The 27379-nt window shown below is 34.7% G+C and overlaps 1 protein-coding gene across 1 annotated transcript; it reads left to right on the top strand.

The window, feature by feature from the left end:
* On the top strand, positions 1-27379 carry LOC141847730 (uncharacterized). Its single transcript, XM_074735800.1, has 7 exons — positions 1-267; positions 4897-5043; positions 17069-17167; positions 18596-18787; positions 18941-19060; positions 25095-25166; positions 26566-27379. The coding sequence occupies exons 1-7, from the start codon at positions 1-3 to the stop codon at positions 26788-26790; spliced, it is 1122 nt and encodes a 373-aa protein (XP_074591901.1). The 3' UTR covers positions 26791-27379.

The raw sequence follows: 27379 nt of genomic DNA, 5'->3' as shown, positions 1-27379 counted from the left end.
ATGTTCGCGATTCGGGGTTCATGGTGGCGGCCGGTAGCTTCGCGAAGCAGCACACGAGGGTGCTACTTCGCCTCTATCATGGCCGCCGCCGCTGCGCGGAAATCCGGTCCTCCTGCGCCATTCTCTACTGGATCCCCCAGTCCTACTGTCAAGAGGGTCGGTACCCACAACGGCAGCTTCCACTGCGATGAGGCCCTGGGATGCTTCTTAATCCGTCTCACTGACAAGTTCTCCAGTGCCGATATCGTCCGAACCAGAGACCCCCAGGCAAACAATTTGTTTCCTTTGTTAATGTTCTTAATTTGGAAAAGACAATCATTTATAGAACAGTTTTTTTTTTTTTGTCTTTGAATGTTTTAGTGAGAAAGGTTGCTTTTCCTTATCCTCTTAGAAAAAGTCAAAAAGAAAGGAACTAAAATGGAGAACAAAAGAAAATCTATATTGTGTATAGATCTATGGTGCAACTTTACATATCACTAATAGCTTAATGTGGTTTCCTTTGGATGTTTTTCACTAGGATTGATAACATGGATGACAAGATTTTGCATGCTATTTATATAGTTTTTCATAAACTTTAATTTTGGTGTCCATGTAAACAGTGTGATCTTCTAAAAATAAACTCGAATCAATCAAAGCTGATTGTAATAAGAGAGCTTACTGTAGAATAATGAATTAAACAATTAGATCATTCAAATAGTGTTAATATAAGAAAGTTGTCACCTATTAGTGTATTTGGATATCAAAGTCAAGGTTACATCTATATATCCTCTTCTTTTGGTGAACACATCTAAGATTAAAATCAAAATACATTTGGAAACATATCAAATGGGAATTAATGTTTTGAATGACATAATCCTAACATTATCTTAAAGAGATTGGATTCTATGACATTTACAATGTTAACTATGGAATGGACAATGAGATTCAATTAGTGACATTTATTATGGATAGGCTATATGCTATACGATCGAATTACTTCTTTTTTGTCAATTGTCTTTTATTAATGATATGGAAAAATAACTTTTTGTTTTGTCTTTAAAGTTTATGATAAAATACTTCTTTTATGTAAAAGAGTTAAATGAGTCTAATTTTGATAAGATTAATTCTGTGCTCACGAGATTCATTTGCTTCAAAGCTAGTGATTAATTGTGTATGGAATTATCAAATCATTGAGTGATATATTGGTACATGATATCACTTGCTTATTAGTATGCTTTTCTCTTTCTTTTACTCTTCTTCGCCTAATGAGGCGAGATAAAGATTGTGATGATCTATTGATTAAAATTGTCAACAATTTAACATGTGATTTGATTCCTATAAGTACTGTTGTCAAATGGGTCGGATTGTTTGAGACACGGTGTGACCCGACACAATGTGGGTAGTGCTCAACATGGGTTGTTAAAGGCTGAGCTGTGTTGTGCTAGGTTTGACTTATTATATGAGTTGGGATCGGCAGTTGCTACTAAAGACGACCCGTGTTTGGACTATGTTGAGAAACTTTGGTGGCTAAGTGGTGTAATTTGATTAAAATACCATGAAAATTTTAAAATAATGACTAGTTTAGGCTATTTGGTTAAATTAGACTTAAACCAAATTGACCCCAAAAAATTCTAAAACGTTTATAAAATTTTCCAATAAATAAACCCCAATACCACCCCTTATCCTCCATTCAAACAACTCATAATTCTCATTTTCATTCTCTTAATTTACATTTTCTCAATTCTCAATCATATACACTTAATCTCTCTAATCCCCTTATTAATCTCTTTAATTTTTATTATTGTGTTATTTATTTTATGATAATCTCCCTCTCAAATTCTCATAAATCCTCATGGGGCTGTCATCAACGCTGTAAGCATACCTTCACCTTGATAGTGTAGCTCTTCACATCAAGATAGCATTTTAATTTTAAATTTTACTAGTGCATTTATTTAATTAAAGAATATTTTTTCCCATCATATAGATCATAGTTATTTAAGGCGTGAGATGCCCAAAAATGTTAGGTGCTCTGAAGCCTGAGGTCCACAACACATGGTGAGGTGCACGCCTTATTGAAGTAAGATTCTTCAGGTATAAATTTTTACAATTCAAATATATATAGGGAATTTTTGCCAAAATATTTCATTAACAAAACTATAATCCATAAAATATTAAACAATAATGTAAATATAAAATTCACTAGAAAACTTATGAACTTAATTACTATTTGAATTTGTGATGGAAAATAAAACCGAACCATTAGTAGAAAAATTTAGAACTAATTTACAATTTCAACTAGTGACAGAAAAAATAAAATCGATAATAAAAAATTCAAACTAATTTACAATTTAAATTTGTGAGAAAAAAACATACTGATGTTATGACGAAACAAAAGGAGAAAAACTACCAAAATTTGAAGCAAGAAAGTGTAGCTAAATCTAGAAGATCAAAGTTGATGTTGTAGGTGAGAGAAGAGTCATGCAGAGAAATAAGTATGCAAAGGAGATTGATGTTAATTTTTTAGGGGAGAGGAAGAGTCACACAGAGAAATAAGTACCACATGCATACTATGTAATTAATTAAAAGGGTAATTAAAGTATGGACTGAGATTTAAATTTTTTTTTTAAGGCTTGATTTGCATCTGTATGTCTCACTTCAATGAGACGAGAAAATCACATCTCAAGCGCGCCTGTCGCCTCTCACAAGGTGCGCTTGGGTCACTGCCCAAGCGCAAGAGGCTCACCTGACTGCGCTTTGCCCAACCAGGCGAGCACCTATGATATAGATAATTAATATATATGTATTTTTAAAAATTATATTAGGATATAATGAAAGATTATGGTGCTTGGGGCCTCTAACTCTGGAGTTGGAAATATTAGATCCTCTTGGGTCTATAGAGATCCAATGACTCCACCTAGTTTATGTATGAGGTTCCTCCAAAGTTGATACTTATGATGACTCGAGGGCAAGACTTAAAGGCAATTACCATTAACAAGCTCACCATCGATCTTCACCTCATCATCGAGTTGAAGAAGTGGTGACAATCACTGAAGTAGGAGATGAGCTTCAGGGCACTAAAGATAGGACGAGAGTGTCATCAGATAACCTTAACTATGATTGCGTCATAGTCAGATTTGAGACAATTTCAACATTACGTCTAAACATTATGATGAAATGATCATTTGCAAGAATTGTAATAAAATTATTGTGCAAATCTTATGATGGAACTTACCACCTTAGCCACATAAGGTCATATGACACTAAAATAATGAATATTCAAGCGATTAAGCATGTAATTTTTGAATTTTTTTGTAAGTGTGAAGAAGTCTCATAAAATTTATTGATTGAGTCACCATTTTCATTGATTGACTTGAGCAACTCTGAATATTTGGTAGAAACTTATCTTCAACCTTGATTCTAGAAACACAATGAATTAAGACAATAAAACATTTAATGAGACACAATTTTAAATGATATTGTTGCATCTTATTAGAATGACCTTAACTTTTATTGTTTGAAGTAGTAGTCATAATGCATAATTATATAGTATAACTCATGAGTTAACTAACTAGTCGATAGGAAACATAGTCGACTCAATCAAACTCAAACCACTTCTAAGGATGAGTTCGTGCATAAGCTTACTCCCATCAGTAACCGAGCTAGAGATACACAGACACACTCAACTTTAACTTCACCCAAAGTTACTTGCTAAGAGTCCCCTTTGGGACTTTTGGTGCTAAGAAATCTTTCTTTTAGGCAGAGATGAGCATTCGGTTAAAATCGAACCGAATTTGTTAAAATCGAGCTAATTAAATATTTTGTTTGACCAATTGACCGATTTGTACTATTAAAACCCAACAAAAACCAAGCTAATCAAATATTTTGTTTGATCAATTGATCGATTTGTACTATTAAAACCCAACAAATTGACTCTATAAAAAATCAATTAACTCGGTTGGTAACCGAATTAATCATTTTAAAAAAAAAATTTAAAAAATATTAAATCTTTTTAAAAAAAACTTAATCGGTTTAATAAAAATTTAAAAACCTGAATATATATTTTATTTAATAAAAAATCAATTTAATCAATTTTTAAAATTCATAATCGAAACCGAACTGTTTAACTGAATTAATCGATATTTTTAAGAAAAAAAAATCAAACTTTCAAATAGATTGAATGGAATTTCTGAATTAATTCAGTTTGGTCAATTATTTCTGTTGAACTGAAATTTTGCTCAACTCTACTTCTGGGTTTTCCACGTTTGCCAAGCATTGGTCATTCTCGACTTGTGAATTCTCGACCTGTGACCTGCCAGGACAACAATCTGTTAAGCATCTAGTCATTCCTTGAACTATTGGTTCATGAGTTTTTGTTAGAAATTCTTTTCATTTGTTATCATACTATTTCTTAATAACACTTGTAGAAAAGTTAAGGAAGCAGAGAACAGATGAATTCGTTGAATGACTTATGTGGTGCTGCAATGCTTATGATCTACTTAAAGTAAAGTATTTTGTATTCGGCGAAGAATTGGTGCCAAGTACAAAGATGTAAAGAAAATATTAGAAACTATTTGGATAATTGGGATTTGTTTAATATGGTGCTTTAGTTGGTTATTCTAATCTCACTGCCCACTACATGCATGAATTATAGAATTGGCATTCTTATTTCGTTTGATAGATTTTGTCATTGATGACAGTGATTTGCTAAACTCCATTTCTCATTGTTATACATGTGTCTTCAAATAATCTGCAATGTTCACTATGACTATGACAGCTAAATGCAAAAAATTCAAATGAAATGGCATACACATTCTTACTTTTTTGTTTAACATTATGTGCCATTTCATTTGCCAATAAGTCCTGCTTGTTGACTTTGCAAACTAATATATATATATTTTTGCAAAAACCAATGTGCAGCTCCTTGAAACGCTAGATGCGGTGCTTGATGTTGGCGGTGTGTATGATCCTAGCCAAGACCATTATGATCATCATCAAAAAGGATTTGGTGAAATTTTTGGCTATGGGTTCAACACCAAGCTTAGTAGTGCTGGGCTCGTCTACAAGGTATTCAATTAAGTCTTCATAACAGATGATTTTTATTTTATAGATTAAGAACTTATCCTTTATCCTCTATCAGAGAAGAATTCTGTTTTCAGCTTTCTATCCATGTTTCAGCACCTCTACCATGGGCTAATATAGCCTATTCTGCTGTTTTTAGTATATATTTAGCTAACATGTCATGTTTTTATTATAGCATAAGGATACTTATGCCAGAGATTTTGAGACAAGATCTTTAAGTGGTTTGATTGGGCATTTTAAGGGCTTACCAAGAGTGGAAAGCCATTCTTTTATTTTAGTTTACTTTAGAATCCTGATGGCCAGTATAATAAATTAATTGTGTTAAGAGGTTCTGGAAATCTGTGGGAGGTCAGAACATTCAACATGTTCTTCATTCTTCATGCAAAAGGAACATACAAAAATCACAGGATAATCTTACTTCAACACTTCAGGTGTATTCCTTACGTGGGAAGGGAAATCTAGAGGGAAATATGGTGATAGAAATATTTTTCCAGTCATAGTGAAACCTAGAGGGAAATATGGTGATAGAAATATTTTTCCAGTCATAGTGAAACCTAGAGGGAAATATGGTCATAGAAATATTTTTCCAGCCATAGTTTCCTTCCATTCTCTTTGATGGATAAAAGGGAGGGAAGAAAAAGATTTGAGAATTTTTTTGTATCACTTCTATGCGATTTAGGTAGAAACAATGCAAGGTCAAATCTAATCTTAAAAAATAAAAAAATAAACTTTCATTTTAAATCTAGTTAGTTTAGCGTTTTTTTTTACTGTTTTAATGAATAAGTTTTGAAATTTAAGTTTCCCTTTGCATTTTCTTTTCTTCTAATGAAATCAACGGACGTTTTTTTTTTTGCCAATGAGTAGTTATTCCTATTCTCTTTCTTTTCTTAGCTATTTTCTTCCTGTGTAGAAAACAAGTATTTAAACCATTTAGCTACAGGAATTTTTTTGTCCAATTATGAGAATGGGACCAAGAGAATCACAGAATGACTAAGTATCCTTGCGTTGGTGAAATGGCTAGTCAAATACTGATGGAGCAGGTCTGAGGATCAAATTCCTTAATTAAACTACTTGAGCTAATGGTGCCTCTATAAAATCATCTATAAACTAATGCTTTCCTTTTTCTCTTTTTAAATAAGGAAAAAAATTTGTGATATTGAAGTATACCTTGAGGGTGAGGGTAGGAGTGTAATGAGTTGAGCCAAGTGTAGTTGTGTCCAAGCTTCTTTAATTACTTGTCGAGTTTGTTCAAGCTTGTTTACTAGAAATCTTATCAAGCTCGAGCCGAGCTCGAGTTTTTTATCAAGATCAACTAACATTATTGCCGTTTAACGTTAATTTAAGATTATAAAAATTTATAAATTATTATATTTTTATGAATTTGAATTAAAAATTAAGAAATAATTAAGTTTATTCATAGATTGTTCATGAGTTTTGTTTATTTTATACACTTTTCTACTATTGAACGAACATAAACGAGCTTTCTCGAATTGAACACGCTTGTTCATGAACGTTTGGTTTATTTACATTCCTACTTGAGGCTGAAGGTGAAAGACAACATTCGAGTGGAAACGTTGGTTAGCTTCTTTTTCAATTAATTTTGATCCTTGCCAACTCGTAACAACAAAATAATGATTGCATATAATTGTAGTGATATTCTCATCTTTTAAAGTTGATTATTTATATCGAAAGACATTGTTATCTCTATAAATTATGATTTGTGAGTTCTGTGAGGGATTATATTACCACTTAGTTGTATTGTTGATTAGTTCCCTCAAGGTGTAATTTTTCACATATTAGCAGGTACCCTACTTTGTGATAATATGATAAAAGGGAACTAAGACCCATATAAACAACACAACCAAGAAATTTAACAAATTTTATATATTTTTTTATGCATTTTTTACTATAAGTATACCAAAATTGTATAAAATAAAAGATCAAATGAACAAAATAAAAATACATCGAAATAAAAATCAAACCATGAATCAACAGGTCAATGGAGATCTCTGAGCAACATATATGTACTAACCGAAAGTCAATTATGATGTTAAACGGGTGTTTATGCCTATAATACTAGAGGTCAAGGAAATAAAATGCTAAGTGGGTAAACATGAAAGATGTGCACGAATTTAATTTTATTAACGAGGTTAATGAACTAAAATAGGTAACAATTTCATAACTTTATTCTTCGTAAAGTTCTTTCTCTTGTATATATATGAATATATAATATATCTGTAATCATATATTATTTTCCTTTTAGTTGTTTATTAATATTTAGAGGTACTGCTATTATTGCAAAATTACTATCATCTTTTATCATTAATTAAGATAATTTTTAATTATCATCTTTTAATTTAGAATAATCCATTTTTAATTTTTAAAACAATCCTTCCCATTTTAATTCTCATATGAAACCCACGTATAAACATGAAATACCATTAATTATTTACCCCTAATGATTTTATTTTAAAATCTAAACTATTTTTAAATATTATTTTAATATCCATTTTAAAAAATACTTATATAAACGTATATAATCTAATTTTTATCTATTTATTCATGCAAAAATAAATACATATAGAGGTCAAAGGATAGATTTATCCATATTTATGTACAATTAAAAATTCTGAATGACAACAAATCACTGTGCTCCACTTGAACTAGTATCTACAAATACAATACTAAAAATGACTTGGAACTCAAAATAAATATCCAATAATGATAATAACATGAGACTGATCAAATCTTGATCAGCTACCTTAATATAATTCCAATTCCTACATGACTCCTATTACTGCCAAATACCAAATTTGTTTATTGATTTTCAATTCTAGATACGTCAATCCAAAATGGAATTCTAATAAAATATTACTTTTTCCCTCAATCAATAAAACTGAGTAGATACAAGGTTTAAAATCTTGACCGTACTGAATTTTCGGTCTCGGATCGGAATGATACAGTTTTGGTATTGTATCGTGGCATGCGAATATAATTTTGGTATTTCTTAAATATAAAATATATTAACTAAAAATAAAAAATTTAATCTAAATATTTAAAAATAAAAAATAAAATATATTTTTTAAAAATATATAATGAGATAATTTTATTACACTTTAATTAAGTTTATTTAAATTATCTCAATTATAGTAGTTATGAGTTGATTAAAATTATTAATTTAATTAAACCTAAGTTCGATGTTCTCCCCTGTTCCACGCTCACAAGACGTATCCTTGCCGTGTGCGATGTCGGAGGCATTGCTCAAGCCCCACGAAGCCTACGAACGCATCGCGCGACGGCGGGGATCCTTCTAGGTGAGTCGTGAGGGCCTGCCGTGGTCGACATCAGAGCTTTGATCGTGTTGATTTCGGTTCGCGGGCGGAACAAAATTTTTTCCTCGTATCAGACGAAATAGCTCAAGATGTTTTTCCATCGATGTTTCATCGATAGATCTGTTGGCAAATTAAACCTATGCAACAAATTCATAATTAATTCAAATTAATCCATTAGTTTTCGATATCAACATATATTAATTTTCCAATTCTTACTTTTAGTTGATCGTCATATGAATAACAATCTTATTGAACGAGAATACTGGGAGGTTTAGAAATGAGGAAAACCTACTGTCCTTCTTGATTTAGGCAAAAGCCCTGGGTTGGTGTCTCTTCATTTTGGTTTCTACTATTGGTGCAATCGACCTCTGGTTAAGGTTGACTAAGCTCGAGTTGGCTCGAGTTGAGTTTCAATATTTAAGGTTGAGTGATACGTCAAGTAGATCAAGGTTGATCAGATGTTTGACAGTTGATCAATATGCTTGACGGATGAGCAAGAGTCGAGTAAAATGAGAGATTGTTGGAGAGGGAGATTATTGGTGCAATTGTCTTTCGATCAAGGTTGACCAAGATTGTTTTGGGTGTTGATGATTGATGGTTGAGTGAAAAGTCAAATAGGCTAAGGTTGATTAAATACTTGACAGTGACGAAATCCAAGTGGGTCATGGACTATCGAATACTTGACATGAGAGACGAAGTCTAAGTGGGTTATGAAAATCAGATATTTAGTGGCTGAAAGTCTAACATGGAGTTGGGAGTTGGTAAAGGGGAAGTCCAAGTGAATCATGAAGGATCAGACACTTGGCATGAGATGCAAAGTCTAAGTAGATAAGATTGATTGAACGCTTAGTAATGGTGGAAGTCCTAACAGGTCATGGAGGATCGATTGTTAGGCATGAAATTGAAAAGTTTTAACAGGTCATGGAGGACGAGATGTTAGACACGAGGAGTGAAGTCCCAATAAGTTAAGGTTGATCAGATGCTAGACATGGGTGAAGTCAAGGTTGATCGTCTACAATTCCCAACAAGTCAAGGTTGATCGAATGTTAGGTAATAATGAAGTCCCGGCAGATCAAGGTTGATCAGATGTTAGATAAAGATAGTCTCAATAGGTCAAGATTGATCGGATGTTAAATAAAGGAAGTTTTGGTGGATTGAGATCAATCGGATACTAGGCAAAGTGAGAATTCAATCTTGGTAAGACTAAAATAGAGGTATTAATCGATTGCTATGGACTGACAATTGACTGATGAATCACAAATTCGGTATTTGAGGAGGTTTAAAGGGTTTGCGGTATGATTAATCGACTGATGGTAATGGTAGTCAATTGATGCATTAATTGAGTAAGGAATTCGATTGATGAAACTATTGGAGCGAATAAAAAATTTCCGAGTCGATTCGGGAGCTTGGCTAATTGCCATTAGTCGATTGATGGTGCCATCAGTCGATTGACAGTGAGCTGGATGGAGCCATTGGGTTGGCAGAATAGGGCAACATTTGGATCTTGACTAGAGCAATCGATTGATGGGATTTAGCAGTTGACTGTTAGATGGTTTTTAATCCCGACTTGAAGCGCATAAAGGAAGATTTTGTGGAGGATTTCAGACGTTGATTCTTGGAGACTTTGAAGGGGAAGTGTTGTTGCATTCTAGACCTTCAAAAAGCAATCCAAAACAATTAAATAGTGGGCGAAGCAAAGATTACTTGTGTAAATTGTTGTTTACATTGTATTTTTGTTTTTCTCTCCATCATTGTAAGAACATGTGTTTTTAAAAGGTTTCTTTGCCTTGGGAAGGTGTTAACGCTAAGAAGGTAGGTCGTGGAGTAGGAATCGGAGGTTATGAACCACGTAAAAATTGGTTTGTGTGCTTGTGTTTTGTTCTATGCTTGGTTGGTTTATTTTCCGCTACGCATTAACGTTTGTAGATGAGCAAACGATGGATCGGAACAACGAAATAAAAAATCCCTTATTTTGATGCCTAAAAGTTGGATAGGTTGGCCCCTACATAAGGACTATATTATCTCCAATTTCTATGAAATACAAGATGCTCATTGAATGATAAGAATAAGAAACTAATGTTTAGTTACACGACTATGATACGATTTCAGATTTCATTCAAGCGAAGGAAGATTTTTATGCCCCGTTCTAGATGAAAGAAAGTATTTACCCCCCTCTAGCGACGTCACCGGTCCCAACACGTACGGCTCCAACGATTGACAGCAGCAGTTGCTATGTTTCTGGAAAAAATAGAAGAAGAAAGAAAAATGCTGATGCTGCTGTGTTGCTGGAGAAAAAGGAAAAAGACAGGAAAATACTGCTGGTGTTGTGTTGCTGCAGAAGAGGAAGAAGAAAGGAAATAAGAATTGCTTGCTGTTGTTGGAACAGGAAAAGGGAAGATGCCTTCTGCAGGTGAAATCTGGTGCCTGCTTGGGTTGCTGGAAAAAGGGCAGTAGAGAAGAGGCACGCTTCTGCTGGTCTTGGTGGCATGGGGAAGAGGAAGGAGAGTTAGGGTTGTTGCCGTTGAGAAGAGAATGAAGGCTGATGTTGGAAAAGAGAAGGAAGAGGGGAATAAGAAAGGGAAGAAAGTTGTAGGTTGCTTGCTGGAAATATAAAAAGAATAAGGCTGCTGGGACAGTGAAGAGGGAAGGGAGCAGAACTTTTTCCCTCTTCACCAGCGGCCTCAGCTAGCTCTGGCGATAGCCTTTGCTAGCCCCAGCTGCTACTGCAGCAATGCTGGGAGAGTGAGGAAAGGAAAAAGGGGGCTGCTGCTAGTGCTCCTGTTGCTGGAAAAAGGAAGGAGAAAGGCTGCTGCTGTGGGCTGGAAGAAGAGGAAGAGGGAGGAGCTGCAGATTGCTGATGCTGGTTCTGGGAGAAGAAGTGTTGATGTTTATATATATATATATATATATATATATATATATATATATATATATATATATATGATACCCTATTAGTTGTATATATATAGCAGTATATATCTATTAGCTGTCAATTATGTTAGCTGTTAATTAGCTAACATAATTATATATAGTCTCCTAAGTAGATTTCTAGTTTTGTATATAAATATACTTCATCTTTTAATAAAAGGTATTCTATTCTTTCCATCATGCATCATGGCATTAGAACATTAGTGATTCGAAATTAAAGTTTCATCCCCGCTGGTGCTACCTTCTCGTTTTCCACCTATCAGTGTGTGATAAAGCTAGCCACTACAATCCCTTCTTCCCATGTTTGTTGACACATCGTGCGAACCCCCTCATGTTTGCCTCAGATGCCTACGCACCAACCAGACGAGCTCTCGGCCCCGTGTTCGTTTGGCCGCCTCTTGCCCGTCTCCGAACTCGCCCACGCTTTGTCTCGCGCTTGTTCGAGAGTAAGTGGTTTCCTCAACTGCTGTACGAGACTCACATCCCTTGTTCGATTGTTACCCTTCTTCGGCATTGTGATCACTACATCACACTGCCGCCTCCAGCCCTAATGCAGCATCGAGAATACAACAAAAACAACAAAGAGCGACGAGCAAGAATTAGTTCCGCTTTTCTCAATTCCTATAGCAACACCTACTCGTGTCCCGTGCACCGAGCAACAACAATCGCTGCCCTTTTTGACCATTAACTTGCCGTCCATCAACAGCTGCGTCTTGACCTTCCTTCGGATTCTTCTCTTATTTGACTTCCTTTGGGATAAAGTCTTATGACTGAAAATAAGTTTTCCATTATAATGGATGTGATGCCTATGATGTCTAAAATCACATATCATAAGTTGAATTGTTCGAACTATTTGGACTGCAGTAAGACTGTTCGTCTTTATCTCCCAAGTATTGATAAAGATGGTTATTTGATTGATGATTCTCTAAAGATGATTTAAAGCAGATGTGGCTTAGAGAGGATGCTCGTTTATTCCTTCAGATTCGGGATTATATTGCTAGTGATATAATAGGTTTGATCAATTACTGTGAATTTATTAAAGAACTGATGGATTATTTAGAGTTTTTGTACTATGAAAAAGGGAATCCCTCTCTTATGTATGAGGCTTGCAAAATCTTTTATCGTGTGGAAAAACAAGATCAGTCTTATCAATTATTTTATGGTGTTCAAGAAGACATATGAGAAACTTAATATGTTGCTGCCCTTTAACTTAATGTGAAGGTTTAACAATGCCAACGAGAGCAAATGACTATCATGAGCTTCCGTGCTAGCCTATCTCTTGACTTCTGCTAAGTCACAAGTTCTCTTTGGTTCTGACGTCTTCTCTTTACATGATATTTTTAATTGCGTTCTCCGTATATAAAGTACTACACCCATTCCGCATACTGGTGCTTTGGTAAGTCGCAATATTAATTATGTGCTTGGAAGATCAACTAGTCATAGTGGAAATAAAGGAGGAATCTCATAGGACCTTTAAACTCGAACGTCAAATTCTAGTGGTATTGTGTGCAACTACTATCGTAAGCCAAGTCATACAAAGTTTGAGTGTAGAAAACTTAAGTATAAAAATTAGCAAAAACACTTTGCCCATATTGCATCCACTAATTATCCCTCTGATAAACCGATTCTTATCTCTGCAGATGAATTTGTCAAGTTCTTAGAATATCAAGAATCACTCAAGGCTTTATCTTTCTGTCATTGTTATTGCTGATTAAGGTAAACACAAAGCATGTCTTGTTTCTTCATTTTCCAAATGGGTCATTGATTCTAATGTCACAGATCATATGATAGGTAATTCTAATATCTTTTCTACTTTCTAGTCCAAAGCTAACACTATCGTTACTTTAGCTGATGGGTCACCATCTTGTGTTCGTGGGTTTGACACTATAAATATTATCCCTTTGCTTCCTCTGTCCTTTGTCTTACATTTACCTAATTTATTCTTTAATTTGCTTTCTGTCAGTCCACTAATTCGTAATCTTAACCATTGCATCTTATTTTTTCCTAATCATTGTTTATTTTAGGATCTTATGACGAAGAAGATTATTGGTAAATGATATGAGTTTGGAGACCTCTATATTCTTGACACATCGCTCCTAAAATCTTTTGCTTGCTCGATTGTCGCTTCTCCTTTTGAGACTCGTTGTAGGTTGGGTCATCTATTTCTTTCTTTGTTCAAAAAACTTTGTCTACAATGTAGTAAGATATCTTCATTAGATTGTGAGTTGTGTCAGTTTGTAAAATATCACCGTTTTAGTTCGAGTCCTAGAATAATAAACATGTTACTATTCTTTTTGAATTAGTTTATTCTGATATTTGGGGTCCTTATCCTATTTTATCTAAACTTGGATTTAAATATTTTGTTACTTTTGTGGATGATTATTTTCGTGTAACTTGGTTATATTTAATAAAAAATTATTTTGAGTTATTTTCTCTATCTTGTGTATTTTGTGTTGAGATTAAAACTCAGTTCACTATGTCCATCCGCACCTTGTGAAGTGATAATGCCAAAGAATATATGTCCGATTTATTCCAAGCTTTTATGGGTTAGAATGACATTCTTCATGAAACCTCTTATGTTGATACTCCATCCCAAAATAATATGGCAGAACGTAAAAACAGAAATCTTCTTGAAACTGCATGAGCCTTTTTATTTCAAATGAATGCTCCCAAAGCATTCTGGGCTGATGTAGTTTTTACAACATATTTTCTCATTGACTGCATGCTATCCTCTGTTCTTCATGGTGAGATCTCTTTCAAAATATTTTTTTCCCAATAAGTTATTGTTTCCTGTTAGCCCTAGGATATTTGGTAGCACTTATTTTGTTCGGGATATTTGCCCGCATATTGACTTCAAGACTTTGAAGTGTGTCTTCCTTGGTTATTCTTGTCTTCAGAAAGGATGTAGGTATTATTGTCCCAGTATTAATAAATATTTTGTTTCAATTGATGTTATTTTCATGGAAGACACATCTTATTTCTGTTCTTCATCTATTTCGACTCGTTAGGGGGAGGATGATGATTTATTGGTATCTTCTGTCAAATCTTCCGCACTTGTCTCGGAACCATATCCTATCAAGCTTATTATCATTCAAGTCCAAGGATTAAAATACCGAGCCGTATCGCGCGATACGGACGAAATTTTTCGTTCCATCGCGGTATCAGCAGCGGCACCGCGGTTTTGGCATGAAAACGCCTCCGGAGGCGTCGATTGGGCGCGGCGACGCCTCCGGAGGCGTCGCTCGGGCCCGACGACGCCACCGGAGGCGCCGCTGAGGCTCGGCGATGCCATCGGGGCCCCGCGACGCCACCGGGGGCCGCCGACGCCACCGGGGCTTGGCGACGCCGTCGGAGGCGGCGCGCGAGGCCGGGAGTCACCTCCGCGCGCGGCCCGCGAGTGGGCAGCGCGTGATCAATTTTTGATTTTTTTTATTTTTTAACTTAGGGTTTAATTAAGTTTTAATAATCAACTCCTAGTTATAGTTCGGGATAATTTAAATAGGCTTTAATAAAATCCATAAAATTAGTTAATTATTTTTAAAAAATATTTTATTTTTTGTTTTTAAATATTTAGATTAAATTTTTTATTTTAATTAATATATTATATATTTTAAAAATATCGAAACTATATCGGTACGGTATGATACGGTACCGAAACTGTATCGTTCCGGTCCGATATCGAAATTTCTGCATGGTTCGATATTTTAAACCTTGTTCAAGTGTACTCTAGGCGATGACTACTTGATTCAGGTCCCGCACCTCCCCCTTTGTCAGCAGATCCAGTCCCGTGCGACAATCTTTCTATTGCGCTACGCAAAGGTAAACGTCAGTGTATCTATCCTACTTCTTTTGTTTCTTATAATGGCTTATCGTTTTCCTTTTGTTCTTTTATTGTTTATTTGACTCTATTTCTATTTCGAAAAGCATCCGTGAAGCCATATCTCTTCTCGGTTGATATGATGCAATGATAGAGGAGATGAATGCTTTAAATGACAATGATACTTGGGACTTGGTCGATTTACTTTTAGGAAAACGGGCTATTGGATGCAAATGGGTGTTTGTAGTTAAAGTTATCTCGGATAGGTCAGTTGCCAGATTGAAAGCTCATCTTGTCATAAAGGGCTTTGCTCAGACCTATGATGTGGACTATTCTAATACTTTTTCTCTCGTTGCAAAATTGATATTTGTTCGATTGTTTATTTCAATGACTGCTACTCATCATTGGTCTTTATATCAAATTGATATAAAAAATACCTTTCTTCATAGAGATCTGCAAGAAGATGTGTATATGGAGCAACCTCCTGGTTTTGTTGCTCAAGGAGAGTCGGGGCGAGTTTGTCGTCTTCGAAAATCTTTGTATGATTTAAAATAGAGTCCTCATGCTTGATTTAGAAAATTTAGTCAGGTTGTTAAAAATTTTGGTATGATGAAAAGCAAATCTGACTTTTTTGTATTCTACAAGCAATCAAGAGCTAGCATCATCCTGTTAGTTGTGTATGTGGAGATATTATTATCACCGGAAGCGATGCTATGGGAATCTCACTTCTTAAGTCTTTTATTCATACTTAATTTCACACTAAGGACTTGAAGTGTTAAAGTATTTCTCGGGTGTTGAAGTCACAAGGAGTAAAAAAGGTATATTTCTGTCTCAGAGAAAATATGTTCTCGACCTATTAATTGAGATAGAAAAATTGGGGGTAAATTCTTGTAGTGCTCCAATGATTTAGAACATGCACCTCATAGGTGATGGGGAACTGTTTGAACATTCTGAGAGATATCGATGTTTGATTTGGAAGTTGGAATACTTTACTGTAACTCATCCCGATATTGCATGTCCGATTAATGTTGTAAGTTTGTTTATGTCATCTCAAACAGTTCATTATTGGACAGCAGTAGAGCAAATTTTGTGTTAACTTGAAAGGAGCACCTGGACGAGTTATCATGTATGCAAATCATGGACACACTCATATTGAAGTTTTTCAAATGCAGATTGAGCAGACTCCAAAATAGATAGAAGATCTAATTCAGGTTATTGTATTTTTGTTGGAGGAAATATAGTCTCATGAAAGAGTAAGATGCAAAATGTTGTGTCACGATCCAATGCGAAGTTAGAATACAAGGCTATGACACAGTCTGTATGTGAGATAATGTGGATATATTAACTCTTGATCGAAGTAGAACTTAAACCTTTAATACCAGCAAAATTGTGATGTGATAATCAAGTTGCTTTTCATATTACATTGAATCTTATATTTTATGAGCGAACTAAGTATATTGAAATTGATTGTCATTTTATTTGTGAAAAAAGTTATCAAAATTTAATTTCTACAGGATATGTAAAGACTGGTGAGCACCTAGGGGACATCTTCACAAGAATTTTAAATGAAATTAGGATTTATTATCTTTGTAACAAATTGGGCATGATTAATATTTATACTTCAACTTGAGGGGGAGTATTAGCTGTGTGTATGTTACCATATTAGTTGTATATATATAACAGTATATATCTATTTTAGAAAACATTAAATTTGATTTTTTTCTGTATTAAAAAATCAATATTTAACATTCTCATTTTTGGATCCTGATCATATTGAAATATATTGTTATCTCTAAACATCACGATTCATGAGATATACTGCCACTTCTTTGTGGTGGACTGGATAATAATTCAATATTTCCTCTTCATCTAATTAAAATTTTTCCCAACTTTCTTCAAAGATAGAATTTACCAATGTCATTCCCTGTTGCAGCACTATGGGAAGGAGATAATTGCCAAGGAACTTCAGCTTGATGTGGGACATGAAAACGTACAACGATTGTACCTTGCTGTTTACAAAAGCTTTATTGAGGTGAACTTTGCCTATTGCATAACTTTTCGTTTTTGCTCTTTAATTTTGAGGCATATAACTTTACCACTAAGAGATGCTATCTATTTGATTAAATCTGCATAAGATTGGCACTCATGTTTCTGCTCCAGCAAAATCAAACTGGTGAGGGCATGGCATCATGAGCTACTGCATTTGTACTAAACATTTTAGATTTTCATTATTTGTCTGGAGACATTGGAGATATTGGTGTTATCTTTATTATCTGCCAGAGTTACTATATTGCTTATTGTGCTGTAATTCTGTGGATAATAAATAAAAATGTTTTTTTATTGTTTTTTGGTGGATATTCTTTGCAAGTTTATCTCTCTTTCCAACAACTGTGTATATTTAATCATTGAATAAAGATATAAATATACATTTAATTGGGTCAAACAATACTAAACTCTTCAAGCGTAATTTCATTGCTTAAATATATGGTTGTTGAGAGAATAAACTAAGTGGAAGATGAAGACTTGTGATGTAACATATAGTGTTTGTTGCCTTGACCCAACTTTCTGGAGCGGGGAGGGAATGAGGTATATGACATTCTCGTTCCCTTCTTTACTCAATAAGTAATGTTTATGAAAGAGGGGGCAATCCATTCTTTGAAATAAATTTGTCCCTAAATGGCTTTTGCCGATGTTGAGTGGCTTTTGTGGATTCTAATTTGGGGGGGGGGGGGGGGGGGGGGGGGGTGGCGGGGAGATCAGTGCGGGTGAGTTCCAATGAAGGTGAGTATGAGCACTGGTAAGGGTGATAAGGGAGGGCATAAGTGAGGGTGAGTTCCATTCCCTTTCCCTCTTCCCCTTACCCAAGTGAACATTTTTTCCCTCCTTTACCCAAGTGAGGGTGAGTTCCAATGAAGGTGAGTATGAGCACTGGTAAGGGTGATAAGGGAGGGCCTAGTTGTAGGAGTCATTGATCATGATATGTTATGGTGATTTTGTGAGGGGGTGGATGCTGCCAACAGTTAAACACTACAAAGTAACCTAAACTAATATTAGTTCTCTCTATTGTTTGTATAGCCATAATTGAGCAACCTACTATGTTTAGCTTGGACAATCCTGTATCTGTTTTAATTTTTTGCTGATGCTTTGTTCAAATAGATTTGAAAAATTGTACCAACTCCAACAATTAGATCTGGTGTGGTCAATGGGTCTTGTCACACACAAAAAAACCATTTTGCAAAGAAATATCTCCATACTGTTCAATTAGTAGCTCATGTGTTTAACTTTTTTGATTCACTGACTGTTTCCTGTCATTAATTGAGATATTTTCATTCCTTAGTACATGTCTTAAGGGTCTTCTCTTTATCTTTATTTTGTCGATCTGGTCTTTGTAGTTTAGGCATATTTAATGTTTCAACTGTTTATACAATTATTTGTATTCCTTGTTGCATACCGTTGTCAGGCAATTGATGCTGTTGATAATGGGATCAACGAATATGACACTGATCAACCTCCAAAATATGTGAACAATACACATTTGTCCTCAAGAGTTGGTCGGCTAAATTTAGACTGGATGGATCCGGATCAATCTTCTGATAAGGAAAATGAAGCTTTTCAGCAGGCAATGATGCTAGCTGGTGGAGAATTCTTGGATGTAAGTTTTCCCATCTTCCTATGTTGGCAAAGAACTGTCTGTTTCATCTTCCTGGATACTTCTATTCATGCTAGTTGATGATTTGTTTTTTTTTTTACTACTCAGTTGTACAGAAGGCTGACATTTTTTATCCATTTCTTCATATGTTGGCAGTGTCTAAGGTTTCATGCTAGATCATGGATACCTGCGAGATCCATAGTTGCCGAGTGTATAGCTTCAAGAGGAAATGTTGATCCTAGTGGTGAAATTATGGTTTTGGATAGATTTTGCCCTGTAAGTGTCAAGTAGTTCAATTATTGTGCCAAATTTGTAGCTTGTAGCTTCTTTAGAGTTAATTTTCTATTAATTTATACCTATTATTTTAATTACTACCCTTTCTTATTCATGCCATTTAAGTAATTTTCTAACCTTAATTAATTTAAATCTATTAATGTTCATTATAAAGTTTACAATTTGCTACTCGCGTTTTCAGCAATCTATGAATGGTTGGTCGTGCATCTGGCCTACCTTGGGTGGTACATTGTCATCTTTTGGAATGTGTGGTTGTTCCAGTGTCCCATGTCCTGAAGAATGATACTTCAGCTATTGCTTACTAACTTGATTTTTTTTTCAGACCTTTGAAAAGTTTCTTATTTCTCTCCTGCCAGTCTTATGCCTAGGCATATCTAAATACAAGTGACTTGTCTTAGTTTACCAGGTCCTATCTTAGGAATCCACATCCTGTTTAGGATGCAACATTGATGAAGTTTGCATTAGTTACTATCTGGTGTTTGTTAGGGAATATATAACAAGTTCATCTTAGTTATTAAATTCCGTAACAAATAATCACCACCTCTTTAATCAATTATAGCATCCATTTACAAAATTGATGGAGATCATAGATCAATTGTGGAACCATATTTAGTGATCTCCAACCAAAGTGCGATTGCTGCTGCTCACAGTTCGCATTACTAGAGAGAAGAGAACAAGAGAACTTTTATTAATTTCAAAACTTATAAACTCTCAGCAGCAATAAAGCCTTGACATTTTAGTTATGCTCTACAACCTCAATAAAATTGACCAAGTTTGGATTACAATAAAAATTCATATTTAATTCTAACAATAAAATAAAATAGACAAACAATGACACAAATTACAATCTAAATTGAACTAGTTTAATCTTCCAACGAGTTCCATTTCATCATGCTTTCCTACTAAGAAAAACGTAAATTCCACAATTTGAGTAGGTGTCGTAGGTCAGCTGTGCATTAAGTCATCCTTCCAAATGGTGAAAATCACATTGTAAATCAATTTGAACAAAGTGGATTATCTGCTCTCTAGAACTTCCTTCAATTTCTCTTTAGATAATCAATCATGGAAAAGGTGCTAAAATCTGGACAACTGTTGTCCATCCTGGAATTAAGGCTGTATTTACCCAAGACAACCATCAAAAACAAAGGTGGATGTTTGTAAGTCTCTTAGTAAGATAACACACACTCAAAGTTAAAATTTAGGCTAATATTTACTTTTTGTCGACAAGTATGATGATAAGTTTCATGAGTGTTACATGCAAAGGATGGGACCTCGTGGGGGTGACATGGGTAACAACATTAGGAACACACAGTGGCGGTGGGGTGGCTAATGACATGGTAGGCAAGTGGAGGCATTACTGTGAAGATTAAACTCTGACAGCACTTGACACAACCTGTTGTGCCTCAATTGCTGATCTCAAGATGAGAAAAAAAAACAATAGATTTTTTATACTAATGACCAAAATATGTAAATTGTCTCCAATAATAATCTTAACCTTTTTATATGCATTATGACCCCATTATAGATTGAGATTAAATTAAGAGTCAAATAAAATTAAATTAATAGTCAAATAAAACACATCAATTTGAGTAAATAAAATAAATATGGAAATGATCTATAATCTTTAAACAAATTTCCTTTTGCATTATCCATCCCACATATATTGTGTAGACCATTTGATTCATTATTCTAGAAAAGATGGAATATTATGATTATTGTTGATATTGTAGGATCGAACTCGACGCTAGAGAGGGAGAGCTGAATAGTGTTACGAATTTTACGAGCTTTAAAGGATGAATAATTCTAAACAGTATGGACAAAGTAATGCAGTGGAAAAAGAATAACTAAGTAAAGTAGGTATATGCAAGGAATGAAATCTCGAGCCGTTTCATCCGATATGGGCGAACAATTTCGTTCCACTCACAGACCAAAGTCGGCACAGTCAAATCTCTGGTGGTGGCACACCCTTGAGGCCTCGCTGAGTTCTCGCGATTTGTCAGAAGGGATTTGATCCTACCATAGCGTGATGCGTTCTGAGGCGTCGCTGAGCTCGAGCGACGCCTCTGACGTCGGGAATCTGTAGGGATGCGATTGCGTGGAAGAACATTGAACTTAGGTTAATTAAATTAATAATTTTAATCAACTCTCAACTAGTATGATTGAGATAATTTAAATAGTTTAATTAAAGTTTAATAAAATTATTCCATTATATATATATATATATTACAAATAGTTAATATATTTTATATTTAAAAAATACTGAAACTATATCGGCACAATAAGATACGATACCGAAACGGTATTGTTTCGGTTTGAAATTGAAACCTTGACATGGGTTGAGATTTTAAATGTTGGGTATATGACTAACTCACTTATGAAAAATTTCTATAGCACAAATTGTAAAGACGCATGACATAAACAAATTGATTCTTATTAAGATTATCTTCTTTCTAGAAAGATTCTAGAGGTGGAGAAACCTTAAAAAAATTTAAAAATAAAGCACACAAGAATACAATAATATATGATAACAATGTAATGATAGTGTTACGCTTGAGTTGTTGTATTTGGAAGATGAAGTGCGATGTTGCAACATGTGGCCAAAGTAGCGTCCGAAAAGCACTAAATGTGAGCACGAATACGTTGAGAATGAGATTGTTAAAAAACTCTTCCTCGTGGCTTCTTTTATAAGCTTTCTTCGGATGCTGAAGTGACACCTTTTGGTCAACTGGGCCATCCTCGGTTGTCTGGGAGTTTATTGATATGACTGCAACGCATATCCAGTAATAAATGTAATCTGCGATTCTGATCGATTGGACTCCCTCTGTTCACTTGGAGCTAGGCCAATTTCTTGTTTTACCTGACTTTCCCGTATCACAGGATTCCATTTATATTGGTCGCCTGGAAGTATTTATGGTCGCTTGGACGCTGCAGTCGCTCGCCCCTTGCTCCAGTCGCCTGTGAGACCTCAACTCCAATAGTCGATGGTTATCTCCAGCCGGTTGCTTGGGCTCTCTCTTGGTCGCTTGGAACCGTCGAACTTTCCTTCCTTGCACTTGATACGCGTAATTAATATGATATTGATTTTAGCTTTACTCGTGCGGACCTTGACTAGATGTTCAACTCTCGGCTTATTCATCTAGTGTGATTTGCCAAACCACAACTCTCAGTTATTTCCACTTGGACTTGTCTGCCATGCCACAACTCCCAACTGCCTCCACTTGGACTTGCTATGCTTAGTTCCCAACTAGGACTTTCCTATTTGATTCCTAATCAAGACTTCTAACTGTCTGGTTTCCAATTAGGACTTCACACTTCCTAGCTTCCCTAGAACTTGGTTACTTGCCTGATTCCCAATTAGAACTTCTATCTATCAGGTAACCTATTTTTTTTTGATATAAAATCGTCCGTTCATAATAATTTAACTTTACACTTATGTCAATTACAGGAAGTCAAAAAGCTACACCGTGGATGCACCTTATAAATAAAAACTTCTACTTTACCAACTTAAAGGTTTAAAATAGCATTCTGATGTTGGGTATCTGTGGCTATTTTAGTTTCGGTTGGTGTATCATGTATCAGTGTGAGTTGGTGTAGGTCCATACTATTCGTGGGGAGGGGGAAGAAAAAAAATGCAGAAAAGCAAATTAAAAGCAATAGAAGCTATCTGATATCTGAAGTGTTCTGATGGTATTTCGAGTTGGAGCTATTATTTCATGGTGTTCCATATATCTCACTTGGCCGGAACGAAACTTGATGCCCATTTAGGCAGTATGGAACTCATCTTGAGCTGTTCCATGTCTCTCTCTTGGCTTGGAAAATTATCCATTTCAGCTCGCACAGAATGGAAGTATATGGTGACATTAAGTATGATCCTATCTTTAGTGGGATGTCTATTGCACTTTTGGCTAGGACAATAGCTGAAAAATATTTGTAGTTGATATTTGCAACATGCAACTCTCAGTTTCATCAATTTGCATTAATTCAGTTACTTATGTGACCTCACTGATAATCATCACTATCAACCTGTGTAAGTTCAGGCTGTTTTGTGACTTTTGTCTATCTTTGCTGTGTAGTTTAAATTTGTTGGCGTTAAATTAATGTCTCTCAAAAATTCTTATTAGTTTTTTCTCCTTGCATTATAGTTCTGAACAATTATCATAGGTATTTCATTCCTTCTATTTTTGTCCAAATTGTGCATTGTTTATTTCTTTCTCTGGTATCATTCAACCTTGTTATTCATTGTTTATTTCTTTTTCTGGTATCATTCAACCTTGTTATTCTTAATATAATTTTCATTGTTCAATGGTTAGTCTCGCACTGCCAAAAAACATCACTATGGTTTTCAGAGACTCGACTCCTACAAATGCTTGATTAGATATACTTTAAAAAAAGAATTTTAAACATCTTTATAATTTTAATGAAGTTTGTATATAAATTAATTGTTCAATTGATAAGAAGTGATAAAAATACAGAAGGAAAATGGAAGGATTTTAAAAATAGAAAGTTGAAATCCTTGTAAAAACTAACAAACTTCACCTTTACAATAATCAAGAGTGTTGACAAAAACATTAGGTCTTAAAATTATCGGTGGACCATTTGACAATTGTGAGATATCCAGATAGTTTCATGGTGATGTTAGGCAAATGATTATGTTGTATAATGAGTATATGAGTTTCACACAACTCTCAAAATATAATGGAAAATGACAATATATGAGATGAAACTCCTATTTAAAGCTTCTGTAAGGTCTTCTTGCCTTTTTGGTACACCTATTGAGAATTTTTCTTCAGGGAGCTAGCCCAGGTTATACTAGGTAGAAAATTAGTCCTAATGCATATTCAGTTGATTTGTGACAAAATAACATCAATTCAAATTTTATTTTGTGGATTGATATTTTACTAAGGAAATTTTGAGTCTTCACCTATATTTTTGGTTGGTCTTCATGTTATACCAACTTTAATTTCATGATGATGGAATGCAGAATTCCACCATTATTATTTCTAGATTTCATCACCATTGTGCTTGATTATGTGGAATCAAAATGCAAGTTAGCTTGAATGTGATTCTGTAAAGATGATCTGTTGCACACATGATCCATTTATCTCACATTAAGTTTCAATGTTATTTTGTTCATTAGATTGGAAAACTACATATGCAGATAAAGAGTAAAAATCTTCTGGCTCTTAAGAGATAATTCTAATTTAGCTCGTCAAAGTCAAGTCTGTCTTTGTAAGGGAGAATGATGCAAAAGAGAAATTGTTCAAATGCTTATATGTCTGCATCAATGATTATTCTATTGTATTTTACTTTTAGAGTTGAAACTGGTTTGTTTCATCTTTCAAAACTTGGATTTAGTCTACTACGTTTGGGCCTGTAAAGTAGATGTAAGAGGATTAGAGTTATTGTTGGATTTAGTCTACTTTTAGAGTTATTGTTGGATTTCAGAGATCTTTTTGATTCGCTTTCCCTGTCTTGAGACATCCAACTGATAGGTGTCACTACAGTGAGATTCACTGATTGAAGTACATTTATCCATATCTTTCATCATCTTTTCCTCAAACTGTGCTACACCAATTTTTTTTGTCCTTACAATGGTGATCAGTACTAACGAAACAAAAGATTGCAAATGTGACATTCACAACAACATTGGCAATTGATTAAGGGCTCATGCAGAAGCTTGCTTCATCAGATGCCTCTACACAAGTGAACGACAGACAGTTCCATGGCAAAGAGGCCGTTCCCTTTTAACACATTTGGATGCAAACAACAATTTACAAAGACAAATTTTATTCATTGGAACTAATTAATATTGGTACTTGTTACTTGATGATTTAATGAGTCAAGCATGGTAGTCTTTTTATAGCGTGTCCCCTACTTGTTAAAGGTCATTTCTGTACCATCACTGTTTTGTTTATTCCTAATTATTTTATCCATTAGCCATGTTGCTTATGCTATGAATATTATCTAGTGTATATTTATATGTTCTGATTGCTTGCTCATTGTATTTACTCTACAGTGGAAACATCATTTGTTTGAGCTTGAAGAGGAGCTTAAAATTGAACCTCTTATTAAATATGTTCTTTATCAGGTAAATCTTGTAGTTACCAAGGCCTAAATACTGTGCATGTTCCTCACTTATGATAGATTATCTAATTAAGAAGATATCAACATGATGGCAGCTGTGCTTGAGTTTGTTGGCTTACTGACTTGAATTTCACTTCTGAAATAATTTGGTCCCTGAATAGTTTTGGAGTCATATTATTAGTTGAATTGCTTATTGTATTTTTGTATCTTGCTTTTGATTTTTGGTTAAATTGATTTTGTTGTTAAACAATCTAAGTGAGAGCGTAATCGGATAAAAATCCATTTGAATTGTGTGCTCAACTGGTTTGGAATTGTACTGGGAGTTGACACACCATGGTATCAGAACCAATTCTGTTTCAGCCAGAGCCTGAAACTCTGGCACACAACATAACTTTGAAATCTTAAGAGGAACTACTAGAAATCCAACATGCAGGAAAATAAACTAGCAAGAAAATACAGAGAACAGATTCAAGCAAATATTAAATTTAGGAGGTTTAGTAGATGTAACAAATATCCCAAATTGGGTCCCAATGATTCCTTGACTCTTGTTCCTTCCTTTCTTGTTTTATTGGTCATTTTGGGTTGGCTCAGTTGCTTCATGTGATGCCAAACAACATTTCTACAAGTCGTGTAGACTTTAGAAAAACTTAGGTGATTAAGGTGTTGTGATGTTTTCTCTTGGTGAATAAGGTGATTGAAGTTTTCTCTTGCTTTAAGGATTTACATGGTGGAGGACCAAAGGTAAGGATATCAGACCAGAGTAGAAGATGGACTTATATAATTATAAGCATTAGATCAACTCTAAGCTAACCTTGGGGGACAAACTATGGTCTCAGTTCAGTTACAAATTGAAATTAGATAATCTAGCATATGATTTTTGGATTATCCAACAATAATATAGATAATTAAAAATATTAACATCTCTTTGACCAAATCTTCCTCGTATTGATCCAGGATAAATTAATTGTTATATTTATCCAAGTGGCATGTATGTATATTTTTTTCCATGTGTTTGAACTGGATAATCTGCTTTACTGGTATGTTAAGTTAAATATCCCTCTATCATCTTTAAAGAGATTCAAGTTCTTTTAGCAAAGCAGCCACAAGGATCAGCATGTTAATGTTTAAAAAAAGTGAAAGTAATTATTGTTATATCTAGGGTGTTATATTTCATGCTCATCTGGCATTATGCTTATTATTACACTGTATTGGCAGCTAAGAATATCAGCTGCGCTAGTGAGACCTAAAAATTCTCATTTTTTAAAGCTTTTTTAATTTGCATATTTAGAGTAAAAGATGCTGTTCTTACTTATGGTAAATGTGTCATTCAATGCCAGTTTAGTTTATAGAAGCATTATTATGAAATCTATTGTCTGAACAAATTGTATCACTTTAAATTGTAGGATGAAAGAAGTGGACATTGGAGAGTGCAAACTGTGGCAGTTTCTCCCTACAAGTTTGAGAGCAGAAAGCAGTTACCATCAGCATGGAGGGGCTTAAGAGATCAAGAGCTTTCAGATAAGTCTGGTATTCCTGGATGTGTTTTTGTTCATATCAATGGATTCATTGGTGGAAATCAAACTTACGATGGAGCCTTGGCTATGGCAAAGACTGCTGTGACAACATGATTTGTCCCTGATCTTATATGGCCCAAACTCTTAACAGCACAATTCTTGTCCCCGATCTTAGATTGCTTTAAAAAATTTTCTAGCAATTTTTTAAAGAGGCGGGTGCATCCCACCAAGCGGTAGAACACTCTTTGTAGACCTAATTTATGAGATGTTTGAGATCCTTCACATCTATTCACCTCATCGAGCAGATATTTTCCAGATTGGCCTTGGGTGGGCATGTTGAGACTTAGCTACAAGGTCACCGAATCTGCTCTATCAAGAAGACCTTCCATTGCTGTCTTGCTGTCTTCAATTTTGAAATTAAACTTTGCAAGAGTATTGGACTTGGAGTTTGCTTTTTGTGAGAATAAAACTTGATCCATAAGCTCTACTGTTCAATTATCATTCATAGACACGCGAACAATATTTCATTGGAAATGTTTGACAATTGGGAAAAATATTCTGCGTATCCGTGCTTTTTTTTTTTTTTCTGTTTTTGCAAGGATGATTAGATCACGGAATGTGACATGGGATGTGGAACAAATTGTGATGTGTGGATGAATCTTTTTTTACAAAAGGTGGAATTCGTTATCTTAGTGATTTCATA

The sequence above is a fragment of the Curcuma longa genome, chromosome 16, assembly GCF_044706935.1.
Source record: "Curcuma longa cultivar G26 ecotype Majalengka, Jawa Barat chromosome 16, ITB_CL_G26_1.1, whole genome shotgun sequence".
NCBI lineage: Eukaryota > Viridiplantae > Streptophyta > Magnoliopsida > Zingiberales > Zingiberaceae > Curcuma > Curcuma longa.
This window is presented reverse-complemented; position numbering and strand designations above follow the sequence as displayed.